The 17,785-nt window shown below is 43.2% G+C and overlaps 1 protein-coding gene across 4 annotated transcripts in view; it reads left to right on the top strand.

Annotated features, from left to right (window-relative positions):
• abr (ABR activator of RhoGEF and GTPase) overlaps window positions 1-17,785 on the top strand; it is a 387,908-nt gene that overhangs the window by 344,508 nt on the left and 25,615 nt on the right. Inside the window, exon 1 of one of the 4 annotated variants that reach the window (XM_083650476.1) lies at window positions 7,625-8,119. The exons of the other annotated variants lie outside the window; for them this stretch is intronic. Within the exon in view, the coding sequence (XP_083506602.1) occupies window positions 7,952-8,119 (168 nt within the window). The 5' untranslated portion in view covers window positions 7,625-7,951. Of the gene's footprint in view, window positions 1-7,624; window positions 8,120-17,785 lie in introns of those variants that run through there. 4 annotated transcript variants of the gene reach the window in all.

The following is a 17,785-nucleotide window of genomic DNA, read 5'->3' as shown; positions in this document are numbered from 1 at the left end:
AATTAAGGCCAAGTGCTGGTCCTGATTTCAGAGCGTCTGCATTCAGGGCTGCATCCATCTGCTCTCTTACCTTTTTAACATAGAATAATTTGCTTTTGTCTTTGAACTAATCATCTATCTATGGCATTTTCATATATCATTAAATGTTGGTTAGTGATCTCTTTTCCAGGAGCGCTGTCTTCACATTCACACACACACATTCACACCTGGAAGCTGACCAGTACAACCACAGTCTGATCTGCTGGCCACTGAGCAGCTCCTCTGGAGCGGTTGGGGTGAAGGGCCTTGCTCAAGTGGTGGTAACGAGGGAGCCTGCAGTGCGAAAACACCACAACAATGGCCGCTGCTTACCACCAAAGAAATAGAATGATGACCTTGAGGATCACCACTTTACTTTCTCTCTTTCCCCTTCTCTTTCATGTAGTCTCTCACTCTCACACCAAATCTGGGTTTCCCTTTTGGGCTCCTCCCCCTCGCATCCTCAACCTCATCCTCATGCCTCACATGCTCAAGGCCACACACACTTTATTCTTTCATAGCCTTGATTTATTTCTCTCTTCTCACTTTGATCTGTGAATAGGGGCCTTGTAGGAACATACTGGGCTGCTGCCCGACCAACCGACAAAACCAGGCAGCTGAAATATATTTCGGTCCCAACACTACACAGACAAATATTATCGTGGCACAGTGCTGTCCTGTCATTATGTTGTATTTAAATGTCATGTATGGAGTCAAGTAGGGCTTGGGCGAGTGTGGCCGGGCCGGGCTGTCTGCAGTCTGTGCAGAACCACTAAGCATGTGTAATGCGTGTGCAGTCGTGTGAAGCTCTGAGTTAACATGCCCGCGTGTACCATACATAAAGCATGAGCTGACACTGGAGAGAGTGGATAACTGGGTTTACGGATGTTCTGTGTGTGTGTGTGTGTGTGTGTGTGTGTGTGATGTGATGTGATGTGATGTGATGTGTGAAGTGTTGCACTTTAGTTGACCTGACCACAGAGCTGCTGCAGTGCTGCTGAGTGGTACTTGTGTGCGTTGGGTGTATGTCTTTGTACAGATGTGCTTATCCTGAACCTGAAACCTAAACTTGTGGATTTAGTGATGAATGGGAGTGTGAGAGGGTGAGTACAGTAACTGAAATTGAAATGGTGGGAAAACAGGACTTGCTGACAACTAGTTTGCTTTGGTGGTAAACACTCTGTTGTCAGGATGCTTTGGCGTTCAGGCTTTTTATGCCTCCGCCGGCGATAGCCAGGCCGGAGGCATTATGGATCCGGGTTGTCCGTACGTACGTACGTCCGTCCGTCCGTCCGTCCGATGTTCGTTAACGCGATAGCTGAGGAACGCCATGACGCAATTTCTTCGAATTTGCCTCAAACGTCCACTTGGACTCAAGGATGATCTGATTACATTTTGGTGGTCAAAGTTCAAGGTCACTGTGACCTCACTCACCCAATTTCCAAGCTCTGTAACGCAACATCTCAGGAGCGCCTTGACAGAATTTCTTCCAATTTGCCTCAAATGGCGATTTCGACTCAAGAATGAACTAATGGCGGAGGCATAAATCCGCGGTGCGGTCGTTCTAGTTTGACAGCTGAAAGGAAACTCAACACGTGCACAACGTGCACAGCATTGTGGAGATCTTGGTAGGGGAGAGGATGTTCATCTTCCTACTTTGAAATATATTCAGTGAATCAAATAGAATAGAATAGAATCAAATAAAGGTTTGTAAACCGTGTCTCCTGCCCGTCATCATCTACGCCATCTATGTTTCTGGTGATGGTGATGCCTCACAGTGTAAGGCATCACAGTTTGCTGGTGGATTGGATTGACTTGGTCCAGCGCTTTTACTGTGTTTGTGCAATTCTTTTTGCAGCACACGTTATTAAAAACATACATAACGACGGTTAAAATACACAATGCTTAAGAGCAGAGCGTACCCCATCGAAATCTGACATCCAAGTTTATTTGTGTGCTCTCCTCCCCTCTCTCTTCTTGTCCTAAAATATCTCATCGCTCCCTGTGTTTTCCCCCCCTTTCTTCCAAAACATGGTTTTCCCAGACATTCTTTCCAAGATGTGACGCATGGAGTGTGTATGTATCATGCTTACGATCAAGTTAAAAATACACTGTGGCGTCCTCAGCCAGGGTTGGCTCAAACCCCGCCTCTTCCTCCCACGCTATCGGTCAGAAAGTCAGACAGACGTGCAGACTGTCCTACTCAGCCCTCCTATCTGTTCACCGTCACTCTTTTATCTTCATAGAATACACACAAACCCACATGCTGTTGCCGTCGCTCATGATATCATGCTGTCTGTGATATCTGAGGCACCGCTTAGAGACAGGATCTCATGCTACAGTACTTACTTAGAGACAGGATGCTACAGTACTTACTTAGAGACAGGATGCTACAGTACTTACTTAGAGACAGGATGCTACAGTACTTACTTAGAGACAGGATGCTACAGTACTTACTTAGAGACAGGATGCTACAGTACTTACTTAGAGACAGGATCTCATGCTACAGTACTTACTTAGAGACAGGATCTCATGCTACAGTACTTACTTAGAGACAGGATCTCATGCTACAGTACTTACTTAGAGACAGGATGCTACAGTACTTACTTAGAGACAGGATGCTACAGTACTTACTTAGAGACAGGATGCTACAGTACTTACTTAGAGACAGGATCTCATGCTACAGTAATTACTTAGAGACAGGATGCTACAGTACTTACTTAGAGACAGGATGCTACAGTACTTACTTAGAGACAGGATCTCATGCTACAGTAATTACTTAGAGACAGGATGGTACAGTACTTACTTAGAGACAGGATGCTACAGTACTTACTTAGAGACAGGATCTCATGCTACAGTACTTACTTAGAGACAGGATGCTACAGTACTTACTTAGAGACAGGATGCTACAATACTTACTTAGAGACAGGATGCTACAGTTCTTACTTAGAGACAGGATGCTACAGTACTTACTTAGAGACAGGATGCTACAGTTCTTACTTAGAGACAGGATGCTACAGTACTTACTTAGAGACAGGATGCTACAGTACTTACTTAGAGACAGAATACAGTACTTACTTAGAGACAGGATGCTACAGTACTTACTTAGAGACAGGATGCTACAGTACTTACTTAGAGACAGGATGCTACAGTACTTACTTAGAGACAGAATACAGTACTTACTTAGAGACAGGATGCTACAGTACTTACTTAGAGACAGAATACAGTACTTACTTAGAGACAGGATGCTACAGTACTTACTTACAGACAGGATGCTACAGTACTTTCTTAGAGACAGGATGCTACAGTACTTTCTTAGAGACAGGATGGTACAGTACTTTCTTAGAGACAGGATGCTACAGTACGTACTTAGAGACAGGATGCTACAGTACATAGAGACAGGATGCTACAGTACTTAGAGACAGGATGGTACAGTACTTACTTAGATACAGGATGGTACAGTACTTAGAGACAGGATGGTACAGTACTTACCTAGATACAGGATGGTACAGTACTTAGAGACAGGATGGTACAGTACTTACTTAGATACAGGATGGTACAGTACTTAGAGACAGGATGGTACAGTACTTACTTAGATACAGGATGGTACAGTACTTAGAGACAGGATGGTACAGTACTTACTTAGATACAGGATGGTACAGTACTTAGAGACAGGATGGTACAGTACTTACTTAGAGACAGGATGCTACAGTACATAGAGACAGGATGGTACAGTACTTACTTAGATACAGGATGGTACAGTACTTAGAGACAGGATGGTACAGTACTTACTTAGAGACAGGATGCTACAGTACTTACTTAGATACAGGATGGTACAGTACTTAGAGACAGGATGGTACAGTACTTACTTAGATACAGGATGCTACAGTACATAGAGACAGGATGGTACAGTACTTACTTAGAGACAGGATGGTACAGTACTTACTTAGAGACAGGATGCTACAGTACTTAGAGACAGGATGGTACAGTACTTACTTAGAGACAGGATGGTACAGTACTTACTTAGAGACAGGATGGTACAGTACTTAGAGACAGGATGGTACAGTACTTACTTAGAGACAGGATGGTACAGTACTTACTTAGTAGAAAGTCAATGCAAACGAGCGATTGAGCGTATATTCGCTTGGGAGAATAATCGCTGGGCGTCCGAGCGGCAGAGACAGAGCGATAGGGAGAAAATACGCTCGTCGCTCAAGATGAAATATCCCAACTCGAGCGAAAATACGCTGGCATCAGTCGCTCGCTGTTCAATGCTGATTGGCTGCCGTGTGAGAGCGAGTCAAGGATCACTCTGGCTTGGAACAAACCGCTGGTTTATTGTGTGGCAACAAACCGCATTGACAGGCTGACAGCTGACATGAAGTGAAGTCTGTACTACCGGTATGCAGCTCGCATTAGGAGCACGCTGATAGGCTTAGCTTGTAAACAATGACGGTGGCTCGTAGTGGACAAACAGCATGACATTGCGTAACGTTATATCCCCCACATGTCCGTCATTTTGTGTGCCTGTTGATGAGCGATTTAAACAGAGCGACAGAGCGATTCCAAAGGGTTGACTTGAGCGACAGAGCGAAAAATAAATATCTCGGTGTGAACACACCTTTACTGTACTTTACAGCAGTATCAATCTCATTGGTTACCTGCTTACTGTACTTTACAGCAGTATCAATCTCATTGGTTACCTGCTTACTGTACTTTACAGCAGTATCAATCTCATTGGTTACCTGCTTACTTTACAGCAGTATGAAATCTCATTGGTTACCTGCTTACTTTACAGCAGTATCAATCTCATTGGTTACCTGCTTACTTTACATCAGTATCAATCTCACTGGTTACCTGCTTACTTTACAGCAGTATCAATCTCATTGGTTACCTGCTTACTTTACAGCAGTATGAAATCTCATTGGTTACCTGCTTACTTTACAGCAGTATCAATCTCATTGGTTGCCTGCTTACTTTACATCAGTATCAATCTCATTGGTTACCTGCTTACTTTACAGCAGTATCAATCTCATTGGTTACCTGCTTACTTTACAGCAGTATCAATCTCATTGGTTACCTGCTTACTTTACAGCAGTATCAATCTCATTGGTTACCTGCTTACTTTACAGCAGTATCAATCTCATTGGTTACCTGCTTACTTTACAGCAGTATCAATCTCATTGGTTGCCTGCTTACTTTACATCAGTATCAATCTCATTGGTTACCTGCTTACTTTACAGCAGTATCAATCTCATTGGTTACCTGCTTACTTTACAGCAGTATCAATCTCATTGGTTACCTGCTTACTTTACAGCAGTATCAATCTCATTGGTTACCTGCTTACTTTACAGCAGTATCAATCTCATTGGTTACCTGCTTACTTTACAGCAGTATCAATCTCATTGGTTACCTGCTTACTTTACAGCAGTATCAATCTCATTGGTTACCTGCTTACTTTACAGCAGTATCAATCTCATTGGTTGCCTGCTTACTTTACAGCAGTATCAATCTCATTGGTTGCCTGCTTACTTTACATCAGTATCAATCTCATTGGTTACCTGCTTACTTTACAGCAGTATCAATCTCATTGGTTACCTGCTTACTTTACAGCAGTATCAATCTCATTGGTTACCTGCTTACTTTACAGCAGTATCAATCTCATTGGTTACCTGCTTACTTTACAGCAGTATCAATCTCATTGGTTACCTGCTTACTTTACAGCAGTATCAATCTCATTGGTTACCTGCTTACTTTACAGCAGTATCAATCTCATTGGTTACCTGCTTACTTTACAGCAGTATCAATCTCATTGGTTACCTGCTTACTTTACAGCAGTATCAATCTCATTGGTTGCCTGCTTACTTTACAGCAGTATCAATCTCATTGGTTACCTGCTTACTTTACAGCAGTATCAATCTCATTGGTTACCTGCTTACTTTACAGCAGTATCAATCTCATTGGTTACCTGCTTACTTTACAGCAGTATCAATCTCATTGGTTACCTGCTTACTTTACAGCAGTATCAATCTCATTGGTTACCTGCTTACTTTACAGCAGTATCAATCTCATTGGTTACCTGCTTACTTTACAGCAGTATCAATCTCATTGGTTACCTGCTTACTTTACAGCAGTATCAATCTCATTGGTTACCTGCTTACTTTACAGCAGTATCAATCTCATTGGTTACCTGCTTACTTTACAGCAGTATCAATCTCATTGGTTACCTGCTTACTTTACAGCAGTATCAATCTCATTGGTTGCCTGCTTACTTTACATCAGTATCAATCTCATTGGTTACCTGCTTACTTTACAGCAGTATCAATCTCATTGGTTACCTGCTTACTTTACAGCAGTATCAATCTCATTGGTTACCTGCTTACTTTACAGCAGTATCAATCTCATTGGTTACCTGCTTACTTTACAGCAGTATCAATCTCATTGGTTACCTGCTTACTTTACAGCAGTATCAATCTCATTGGTTACCTGCTTACTTTACAGCAGTATCAATCTCATTGGTTACCTGCTTACTTTACAGCAGTATCAATCTCATTGGTTACCTGCTTACTTTACAGCAGTATCAATCTCATTGGTTACCTGCTTACTTTACAGCAGTATCAATCTCATTGGTTACCTGCTTACTTTACAGCAGTATCAATCTCATTGGTTGCCTGCTTACTTTACATCAGTATCAATCTCATTGGTTACCTGCTTACTTTACAGCAGTATCAATCTCATTGGTTACCTGCTTACTTTACAGCAGTATCAATCTCATTGGTTACCTGCTTACTTTACAGCAGTATCAATCTCATTGGTTACCTGCTTACTTTACAGCAGTATCAATCTCATTGGTTACCTGCTTACTTTACAGCAGTATCAATCTCATTGGTTACCTGCTTACTTTACAGCAGTATCAATCTCATTGGTTACCTGCTTACTTTACAGCAGTATCAATCTCATTGGTTACCTGCTTACTTTACAGCAGTCATTCTAAAATGTTTTCATATCAAGGACCCCATTTAGTACACACATTAGTCACGGACCCCCATATGGTGAGATTTCGTCTCCTGAACACAAAAGATTGAATCCAGAATTCAATGGCTACTTCCACAAGTTTAGGTAGAGAAATAACCGTGAATCCTAAAAGATGGAAATAGTCATTGATTTCTTCTTCTAATTGTGTTCATCTTGTAAATGAAATAATGGTGCAGTTTAACAATAGATGACCCCATGTTGAGAAGCGCCCGCTTTACAGTTCCAGCTCATTCTCACATTCCTCTGTCTCCTTTCCTGACTTCCTGAATGTGGTGCCTGGCCATGTGAAAGGCTGACAAGGGCTCATGGCATTGAGCAAAGACTCAGTGCAGCGTGGGCTGTGCTCTCTCTCTCTCTCTGCTCTCTTCTGCTGCTCAGTGAGCATCTCTTTCCCTGTGCATCGCTCCCTCCTCCCTCCTCTCTTTGGAGGTGTGTCTATCAACATCTGGAGAAGCAGGGCCACTCTGTGACAACGGGAGCTCCTTCACTCCTCCCCCTCCTCCCTCGCTCTAGCGCTCGGCGCCTGTGTTTGCCGTCGTGGAGATCAGATTGCGAGGCGAGGAGGAGATGTTGGCAGCTGACTGGAAGGATCACCAGTGTGGAACGACGGTCCAGCTTTATTGAGGAAACCATGACAGTGTCTCGTTCCCATCACCTCTCGTTCGTCCTTGTAGCCTTCTCAAAGTGAATCTCTGACTGGTTGTCTCGACCCGCGGGAGACTTTTCTTCTGTGCCGTTCCTCTCTGACTTTTCCTCACAGCCCGTTTTCTATCTCGGTCGCCCTCGGCGTTCAGTAGGGGACGAGAGGCTGCACGGTGGATCTCTCCTCCGCCACTTGTCGTTAAGTGTCACTTCCTCCACCCCCGTGTCGGCGGAGGGCTGGTCCAGAGGCTTTGGGATGACGGAGATCCTGGTGTCGGATGTAAACTTGAACTCGGTGTGCGAGCGCCTGGAGCAGCACTGCTGCGTGGAGCCCAAGCAGCCGCAGACCCCCGTGCTCAAGAGGCACACCAACACCGGCGCCAAGCTATGGGGCCGCGTCCGCAGCAAGCTGCTCAGACAAAAGGTCTATACACACACACACACACACACACACACACACACACACACACACACACACACACGCACTATTCTGTATCTCTTGTGTTTGTGCTGTGGCGGCTCTCCTATTTGTCACTGTGTCACGGCCATCTGCTTTGCTCAGTTTGTCTTTTATGCTCAAGCATTCCTCTCCATGCGCTTACTGAGCTCTCTCTCCCCGGGTGTCTTTCTTTCAACACACAGCTGAGTATTGTTCTTGTCTGCTTGACTGTGGCAGAGCCAGTGATGTAGAGCAGATTCTCACACCTTTTTCACATCAAGGACCCCTCATTTAGTCCACATTAGACCCACAGAACCCCCATTCGGACAGTCCGCCATTGAGGATTTTGTCTCTCAGACCCAAATCGGAGAATAGTTTTTTATTGTTGGATTATGATTTTGTTCAGAATTCCAGGAATATCTGTAGGGAGGTAACAGAGAAAGTGTGATAAAAAAAACAGTCATTCTTCTACATTCTCTAACCGTGTTAACTTCTTGTAAATGAAGTTTAACGATCAGTTTGATGGGGAACCCCTCAAGGACCCCTGGTGGTCCTCGGACCCCACGTTGAGAACCAGTGATGTGCATTTCTCTCTCTCTCTCTCTCTCTCTCTCTCGCTCGCTCTCTCTCTCTTTAAATGACCCTATCCTCATATGACTTAATATTGTTTTGATGCTACTTATACTGTGAATGCATCAAGATTAATGGGGGCTTTAAAAGGTGGGTAAAGTCCAGTCTGCAAATAGTAAACGGAGTTTAGGTGGGTTGACCCTCCACTCTCTGTGTGTATAGCTCTCCTGCTCAGTATGTCCTGATCCAGCCTGTCTAGTGTAGACAGTGCCATGCATTGTAGGATGACATGCTAGATGTGTAGATGCTATAATAATATAATAATACACAAGTATGTCCTCCTGTCTTATTCCTTCCCTCTATTCCAGTCCTCATCCTCCTTCCACATCTACCAGTCTTCTCCTTTCCTCGTTCACAGCCACTGCTGATGGCATTTCCATGGCTATCAGAGGCGTTTCAGTGCCAGACTAGCTCCCCCTGCTGTCCATTTGTAGGAACACCATGCTCTGGCTGAAAGAGCAAATCGTCTAGCCAAAGTATTTCATTCTGTGCACAATTACTTAGACCTTTATTGGCATTTTGTAATGTCCGTGTGACATTTGGATTAAAAGTTGACAGTTTTGTAGTATGTAGTGTAGTCAAATCTTCTCTCATCTCCAGATTCTCAGTAGCTTGTTGTCAGGTTGTCTTTCCAACCTTTTCAGTGTATTTGTATGAATAATCAACTGCGACCTTGCTAGGCTCGTGTTTTCTTGAACTCTAGTTAGTCAGTAAAAAAAAAAAAAAACGGTGCTGCTCAAATACTTATGGAGCTCTGTATGCTATTATGGGATAGAGGTATATGCACAAGGGGCAATTATTTTTAATTTGTTAAAACACTGCGTCGATGAACGGGCCTGTTTCCTGTCTCAGGTTGGACTGAGTGACCCTTATGGTTGTGGAACCTACACACACACACACACACACACACACACACAGGTCTGGTGTTATAAAGGTATGATAATGATTAGTTGCAGATTAGGGCATATGAAGGAAGTAGGGCTGTTCGATTATGCCAAAAATCATTACAATTATTTTGGCTGATATTGAGATATATCACGATTATTTAACGCGATTACTCAATGACTTTGGCAACATCATGCATTTATTGAACTTGAAAAAACTTGCCTTTTTAATACTCGATTTCATTTAAATTGAAATATAATTGAACTGAAAAACAAAGAAATTCATGAAAATAAAAGTATATAAAAAAAGATAAATAAATAGGCTAACAAAACAAAAAAGTATATATCTCGATTATCTTGTTTTCATCATAATTGTGGGAAGCCATCAAGCCAAAATTGTAATCGAACTTAAAATTTGATTAATTGCACAGCCCTAGCCTAATGATAATAATAATACATCCGATTTATATAGTGCTTTTCCTAGTGCTCAAAGATGCTAGCCTAGAAAGAATACCCTCTTTTCCCTCCACCTGCTATTTCTGTGTGGAGTGTGGAAGCACGTGAGTCTGTTCACTTCTCTGCACACACAGCTAAAACTATGACTAATATGCAGGAGATGTGTTTTTCCCCCTCTTTATTCCAATGTGTTTGCACGTGCATATGCAGCAGTCCCTCCCCATCTCCTCAGCTGTCATCTATGTGCATAAGAAACTATTTAGAGGACAAGCGCAATAAGGACAACATATTCAGACATGATAGCTGGCTTGACCTTTGCTTCAGCGCTTTCCATTGTTCAATAGCGGCCCAGTGAAGGCTGACCACTGCTCGATATACACTGAGTGGGCTAAAACCCGGATTGCACACTATAAGCCCAGGCTTTACTGTGTGACACTACCATGTCTCTCCACACTGATGAATAGGATCAAGGAGGAAGACTCTCTCTCTGTGTGACACTACCACGTCTCCACACTGATGAATAGGATCAAGGAGGAAGACTCTCTCCCTGTTTGACACTACCACGTCTCCACACTGATGAATAGGACCAAGGAGGAAGACTCTCTCCCTGTTTGACACTACCACGTCTCTCCACTGATGAATAGGATCAAAGAGGAAGACTCTCTGTTTGGGGCTCCTGGTCATTCTCTACTAAATGGTTTAGAAATGGTCGACTGGCTTTGCTCTCGGTTTCACGTTGTGCCGCTGTGGTCTGTTACTCTTTGGTGCACACGGATTTTATTTCTCTCCAAAGTTGTCAGCTTTGCAGTTAGTTAGGTGTGATGGCGCTCGCTCGCTCGCTCTGGTCTCGCACGTAAATCTCCCTACAGCGCCGTGTCCTTGTGAAGTCCCATTCATTCATTTTGAATGAGGCTTTGACGGCCTGGTTTTCTGTGTAAACGTCTGTTGCGATGTTTGTGCAGTCAGTCGCCTCCAGCTCCTAATGCTTCTCCCCCCAAACTCCCATTGTTGCCTCTGTCCCTCTGCATTTCTACTACAGTACTACTACTAACAGAGAGATGCTGTTTGCACATGGAGTGGCTGTACTGTGCAATCATCTCCCATCATCACCTAAAACAAGAAGATGACCGCTTTGCAGGTTCTGAAAGTTGTTGGGTCTATTTCACCATGTGATGATCAATAGTGTTAATTTTGATGGTTAGTATCGACATCTTTTTACATTTTCTGAAATGTAGTCGAGGCAGAATTAAAAAGTAAGACAAACCAAATAAGGCAATGCCATGACTTGTGTAGTTTCATGTGAATGAGACTTTTTCAAGTGTTTTTTTCCCATCATTCTTCTGAGGCTAACCTCTGACTCCAGAATCTTTGTTCAAGTATTTTACATTGCCGGCAGTTAGTGTCACTTACATGTTTGAATTTTGTACTGGATCACTGGACCTCCAGTTGGTCATAGCAAGTTTGTCTTGATGAATACGAAACATGGTGAATACAGGATGTTCTGTTTTCATCGCGTGCTTTAGAAACACAGTCGCACATCATTTCGCGTTGCCGTCTTGTAGTGCCCAGTTATTGTTTCAAAACTTGTATTAGCTACGTTCAATTGGAAATAAACAATATTGCTGGCTTTTTGTTCTTTATTTTGGTTCAATCCAATTCCAGGTAGCGTTGAGAAGGTCTTGTTCTGAAACCTGCAGATAAGCATGCGGGAGGACGACTACAAATCGTAATTTCCAAGGCATCAGTGAAGGAGCGCTGCAAGCAGACTTTGGGGGCATATTGCTTTCTGAGTTGTGTGTTTGTGCTCATCTGTGTGGCGCGCCTGCTGTTTACTGGCTGTTGGAGAGTCATGGAAGTGAGCATGTGTGTGAGGGTATGGCACCACACCGGGGACTTGTCCTCTCTCACTCAGCCTCGAGCGACGCTTCTAATTAAGACGACGCGTGATGAGAGGGGAGCGGGGTGGGGGTGGGGGGGGGTGGGGAGGGGCACACTAATTAGACTAGAACCAGACATAATGTGTTTTTATGTCCCGGTAAAAGACTGATGATCAAGCAGTTACTCAGCGGTAGACGGCTATGTTCTTATGGCTGGTGACCCGTTTGCGCGCGCAGCTTTGGTTTCTATCTTTGTTGTCGAGCTTCAGTCAGCTTTGCGACGAGAGCAATGGAGCCGTCCTGCCTGAGAAGTCATGAACAAGAATCACATCCAGCCGTTATCACACACACACACACACACACACACACACACACACACACACACACACACACACACACACACACACACACACACACACACATTTTAGCCCATTGAAGATCCTGCCGTTCCATATGAGTATGTTGATTAAAGCAGATGAGATATTAGGGTTTCATCCCTCCCGCGTGCCTAAAATGCCAGCCAGGCCCCTAATGGCCTTTCTTTTTTATAGGCCACATAAATCTCTGCCTGTCCCCACCGGAGGGCATAACCCTTTATTGGCCCCAATCCATTCCCCCCCTCGCAGGCTCTGTGATTGGTTAATGAGCTCCAGGAGGAGGAGGCTCTGTGATTGGTTAATGAGCTCCAGGAGGAGGCTGACAGGTCAGTAAAGCAGGTTGTGATACCCAGAATGACCCCCTCTCTCTTGTGGGATGGGTTCTGGCTGCGGGCCACGGTGGGTTTAATCTCAGCAGGGCGACAACAAGACATGAATCAGCTCATTAGTTGGGCGAGTGTTAGAGGATGTCAGCCTCTGGTGTGTTCTTCACAGGCCTGCTAAGATCTTAAGAGATGATGACCCACTACCAGCCTTCCCACTGGTCATGGCATTTAGGAGGCAAGACAATTTTAGGGAATTTGATCAATTCTTTGGAGAAGGGAGGGGACAAGTATGTGACTTTGCAGGAATATACCAGAATGTGTTTTACAACTTGTTTAAGTTAAGTTAGTTACGTTTTCTTTTATCCCCATGGGGAAATTCATCCTCTGTATTTGACCCATCCTCTACTAGGAAACTTCCTAGAACTAGGAGCAGTGGGCACCCACAGTGCAGTGCCCGGGGACCAACTCCAGTTCTTTGGCCAGTGCCTTGGTCAGGGGGCACTCACAGGAGTATTTCATGACTTTGATGGTGGGAGGAAACCAGAGCACCCAGAGGAAATCCACACGAACACAGGGAGAACATGCAGACTCCACACAGAAAGGACCTGGGACGGACCGGGGTTCGAACTCGGGACCTTCTTGGTCTGAGACAACAGTGCTAACCACTGAGCCACCGTGCCATCACACATTAATTGTATCAAATGGAGGTTTTCAGCTGTTTTTCTCCACAGCAAGCCCAACTGGAGTAGCACCCAGACTGTTGACCGCTTTAGCAACTTTCTGACCTGAAAAACAACGTTCACAAACCAGGAAGGAACAGCATATTTAGGGCATGGAAGTACTTCAACCTAGTTAATTGAAAGTCATGGAAAAGTCATTGAATTTTACATTACGGCCACAGTGGGAACCCTGATTCATACTCACCACAGGCTACAAGACTGAAACATCATACTTCTTCTGTTACAATGACTGCTATAGTCGACGATGAGTGAACATGGAGATGATCGAATGGCTTTCAAATGGGACATGCTGTTAGTTCTTGAGATTGCAAATGACCTGCATAGTTAGGTAATTAGCGAGGGCACAGCTACGCAATGTTCCCACCAGGCAAAGCTGTGAAAAACACTAGCTCTCTCCAAGAGAAACACAAGGTCATCACAAGACTAATATGGTGGTTGTTTTGAAATCCTGCTCTCCTGATAGCACATTTTGATTTTCTTACTGCCGCACTAGATTACGTCTGAGATTTGAGGGTTAGTGTATGTATCCATGGGAAGCAGCAGTGTTTCACATAATAATAATAATAATACATTTATTTTATATAGCGCTTTTCAAGAACTCAAAGTCGCTTTACAGAATACATGGGTCAAAACATAAAACATAACAGAGACAGACATAAAACACAGACAAACAACAAAAGGAAAGGAAGGGGGGGGGGGTGGGTTGGCCATAGCAACCAGAGAGCAGCGGCAGCTTCATCTCAGGGGTTTTACATAATAGTTCTCAGTTTACACACCTGTTTATTTGGAAGAATAGAGTTCTGCCTCCTTTTTAGGGCATACATCTTAAATTCATAGTAAACGCTACTGAGTTTCAAACTGATGAGGGACTTACTATATGAGAAATATGGATAGGGCCTTTTCAAAGAAAAAATGCATACCTTGATGCTTTTTCTGGTAATATAACAGATTTTTCTTTATACTGGTGATTATTTAGCTTTTGATCACTGACTGGAGGTTATATCGATTTACCACCACATCACTGGTTTTATTGATGAAGCATTTCTCTCTGCTCTGTTTTGATCACTGTTAGACAGGGATAGACAGAGATATTTCACTCTTTCCCTGCACAGCTCATGCTTCTGTGTGCATCTTACGCAGGCTGCAGGCAGTTGCATACGTCTTGTAGTATGTGTTTGTTTACAGACTCTATAAGAGAAGTGCACAGCTACTCTGCCAATCACAATCCTGCGCTGGCTGGAAAGCCCCGCCGATTGGCTCAAACAAGACACTGCAGGGAAGCAGGCAACATGGCAACCGAGTCAAAGACCTCACATGACCGTGGTGACATCAGCAGCTCTTGAGTGAAGAGCCTGATGTACATAGAAACAGGATGCTTATATGGTTCCTTGTCTAAAAATAGCCATGCACAGCCAATAGAGAGGCAAAGTGAACGTCACTTCCTGCTTCAGCAGTGTACCAGAGATTTTCTTCCGCTATTTATTTTCCCATAGACCTTTCGTTAAATGCTTATAAAAATAGTTTTACTTGGTCAAACCAAACGGTTCAGCTATATTTAGAATCAGGAGAGACCATAGAACATTTTGCTTGGACTAAAACTAAAAAAACTACATCGAAAAAATATTTTCTTTAAATCCGCAATTTTTTTACGTTTTGGCCCGAGTGAAATGTTATGCGATCTCTCCTGTTTCTAAATATATGTGTACCGTTTGGTTTGACCAAGTAAAACTATTTTTATAAGCATTTTACGAAATGTCTATGGGAAAATAAATGGCGGATGAAAATCTCTGGTACAGTGCTGAAGCAGGAAGTGACGTTCCACTTTGGCTCTCTATATAGCCAATATAGCGTGCTGTGTTAGATGAAAAGAAACAACCTCAATCTTTGCACAAACGGTTCCCAGGATAGCGCTGTAATCCCACTTAAAGCAAGCAGCCATGCAGTATGAGCTACGTTCTAATTAAAGGACTAATTTAAAGCTTTCTGCCACTGAATGAATATTTAATCAGCTAGACTAGAGAACAGCCCCGAAAAAGTGCGCTAAAACACAAAGGACAAATTAAAAGAGAAATTCATTAATTTAGCATATCAAAAGATCAAGTTGTATCTTCACCAAAATACATTTGCTCTCCAGAAAAGCAACAATGGGGCTAATTAAGTGTGTGGGGATTTGATCATTAAAGCCTTTACATTATTTCATAAGCAGCTGATTGGATGTTTGCTATATATTATTCTACTACTTCAGAACAGCCTTTTTCTTTCTTTTCTTAGATAAAGTAGGCAGTTTTGACAAGGAAATTCTTAATTCATGTGAGTGTATAAAATTCCAAAAGCAGAACAATCAACTTAACAAGGATCCACACCGTGACCGTGACCCCACCCAAAGAGTAACTTTTGACATTGTCTTTGCCAATAAGGCAGTTTCACCCAAATTAAAATGAGATCAAGACTTTACAGGCTAGATTTGCATTGTTGTTTGAAATGTATACGGTACTCTCTTATACTATGGAATTATTTACCTATCTAAATGCAAGAAGTCGTTCAAGCAATTTGAGAGCATGATTTCTCAATTTCACGTTCAGATTTTGGACCTTTGGACTCAAAAAGCCCCCGCGTGTGCTTAAATTTGCTCTGCTTGTCCTCAAACTGTACTCTCACCCTCAAAAATCCCCTGCTCACACTTACATTTCCTCAGTTCACGCTCAAACTCGGTGCCTGCATGCAAATGTCCTCCCCCTTCAAACTGCTTCTGTGCGCTCTTGAAACTTCTGCTCTTGGATCTCTTCTCTTCTCTCAGATTTGTTGTGCAACAATCCTGTCAGAAATCCACAGCCAATAGAATGCCAGGATAGTGTCACATGATCGCTGGGTCAGGGATCATGTGACACTATCCTGGCATTCTATTGGTTGTGGGTTTCTGATAGGGTTGTGTCACAGAAAATCCAAGTGGAGACAAAAGATCCAAGAGGAGAAATTCCAAGAGAGAACACACTCAGTTTGAATGGAGAGGGGAGACATTTGAATGGAAGCAGAGTTTGAGCACAAGTAGAGAAGATCTAAGCGTGAGCAGGGGATATTTGAGTGTGAGTGCATGAAATATGTCCATAAAGAAAAGTTTTGAGCGTGAGTATAAAGTTTTGAGCGCAAGCGTATAGTTTGAGAACAAGCAGAGTAAATGTGGGCACACGCGGGGGCTTTTTGAGTACAAAGGTCCAAAATCTGAACGTGAAATTGATAAATCATGCTCTCAAATTTCTTGAACAACCTCTTGCATTATGATAGGTAAATAATTCCATTGTATACATGTCTCCCTTACCGTTTGTGTGGAGGGTTGTAACACAAAGAAATCCAAAATGAATGCATTCAGGAATCATTTCAGCACTTTTTGTGCACCTATTGCGGGTATGCATTTCACAGCTTCACATAATGTCAGCACAGATTTTTTTTATTTTTTTTTAGAATCTGCTGATTGACAGTACTCCCATGGCATACCATCAGTCTTATTGGACTCCTCTGTGTTCTGGGTCCTTGTGGCATTTTCTTTGCCTTCCCAGTTGGTTATGGTACTTACATGCATGTGCTGAATTCACACTCTCCATTCTCTCCCAAATCGAAAAATGTGCAACTATTATTCCTCTACTGTCATGCTGCATGAGCCCCTCCTCTGAAGCCCCCCTGGTAATATCATAATGTAAGTAGCTCCAGAGGGACCCCCGGACCACTGTGTGTGTCTAGCACTGCTCTCTGTCTCCCATGGGCTTCAGCGGGGCAACACAAGGAAGAGTGGCAGTGTACTCGAAATGTCCAAAGGGCCTTTTACAAGCAGCCTATGCATGGGGCCATGTGTGCATGGGAGCAGGGATTGATATCCAAGGAAATTCTGTACCAGCAATTTCCCACCACAACACCTCTTAACACAGTGGTTCCCAAACGTAGGGTCGCGACCCTAAGTGGGGTCACCTGGAATTAAAAATATAAATAAATAATAATAATAATAATTAACTCAATTTAATATTACCAAAGATGATTAGGGTCACTTGCGATTTTTTTGTTTGTTTTGATTTCAAAGTGATCATCTCTAAGATTTCAGTTTTGTTCTCTTGGGTGACACCTATGGTGGTGGGTGGTAATTGCAGGTGAGATCCAAACAGTGTAATGTCACATAATGTCACTCACTAAATATACTGCTATATCCAGCGCACTCCCCAAGTTTAAAGTCACAATTGGACAAATGTTTCTCGAGATAAACTGCTGTTTGTGTTGCCAGTAGGTGGCACTATGTCAAATTGCAAGAAATTCAGTGCCGCACTACTTCAGGTTCCCAGGAGCACACCCCCCAAGTTTGAAGTCAATCGGATGAA

The sequence above is a fragment of the Poromitra crassiceps genome (genome assembly GCF_964638095.1).
Source record: "Poromitra crassiceps genome assembly, chromosome: 1".
Lineage (NCBI taxonomy): Eukaryota > Metazoa > Chordata > Actinopteri > Beryciformes > Melamphaidae > Poromitra > Poromitra crassiceps.
Note: the sequence above shows the minus strand (reverse complement) of the source record. Positions and strands in the feature narration are given on the sequence as shown.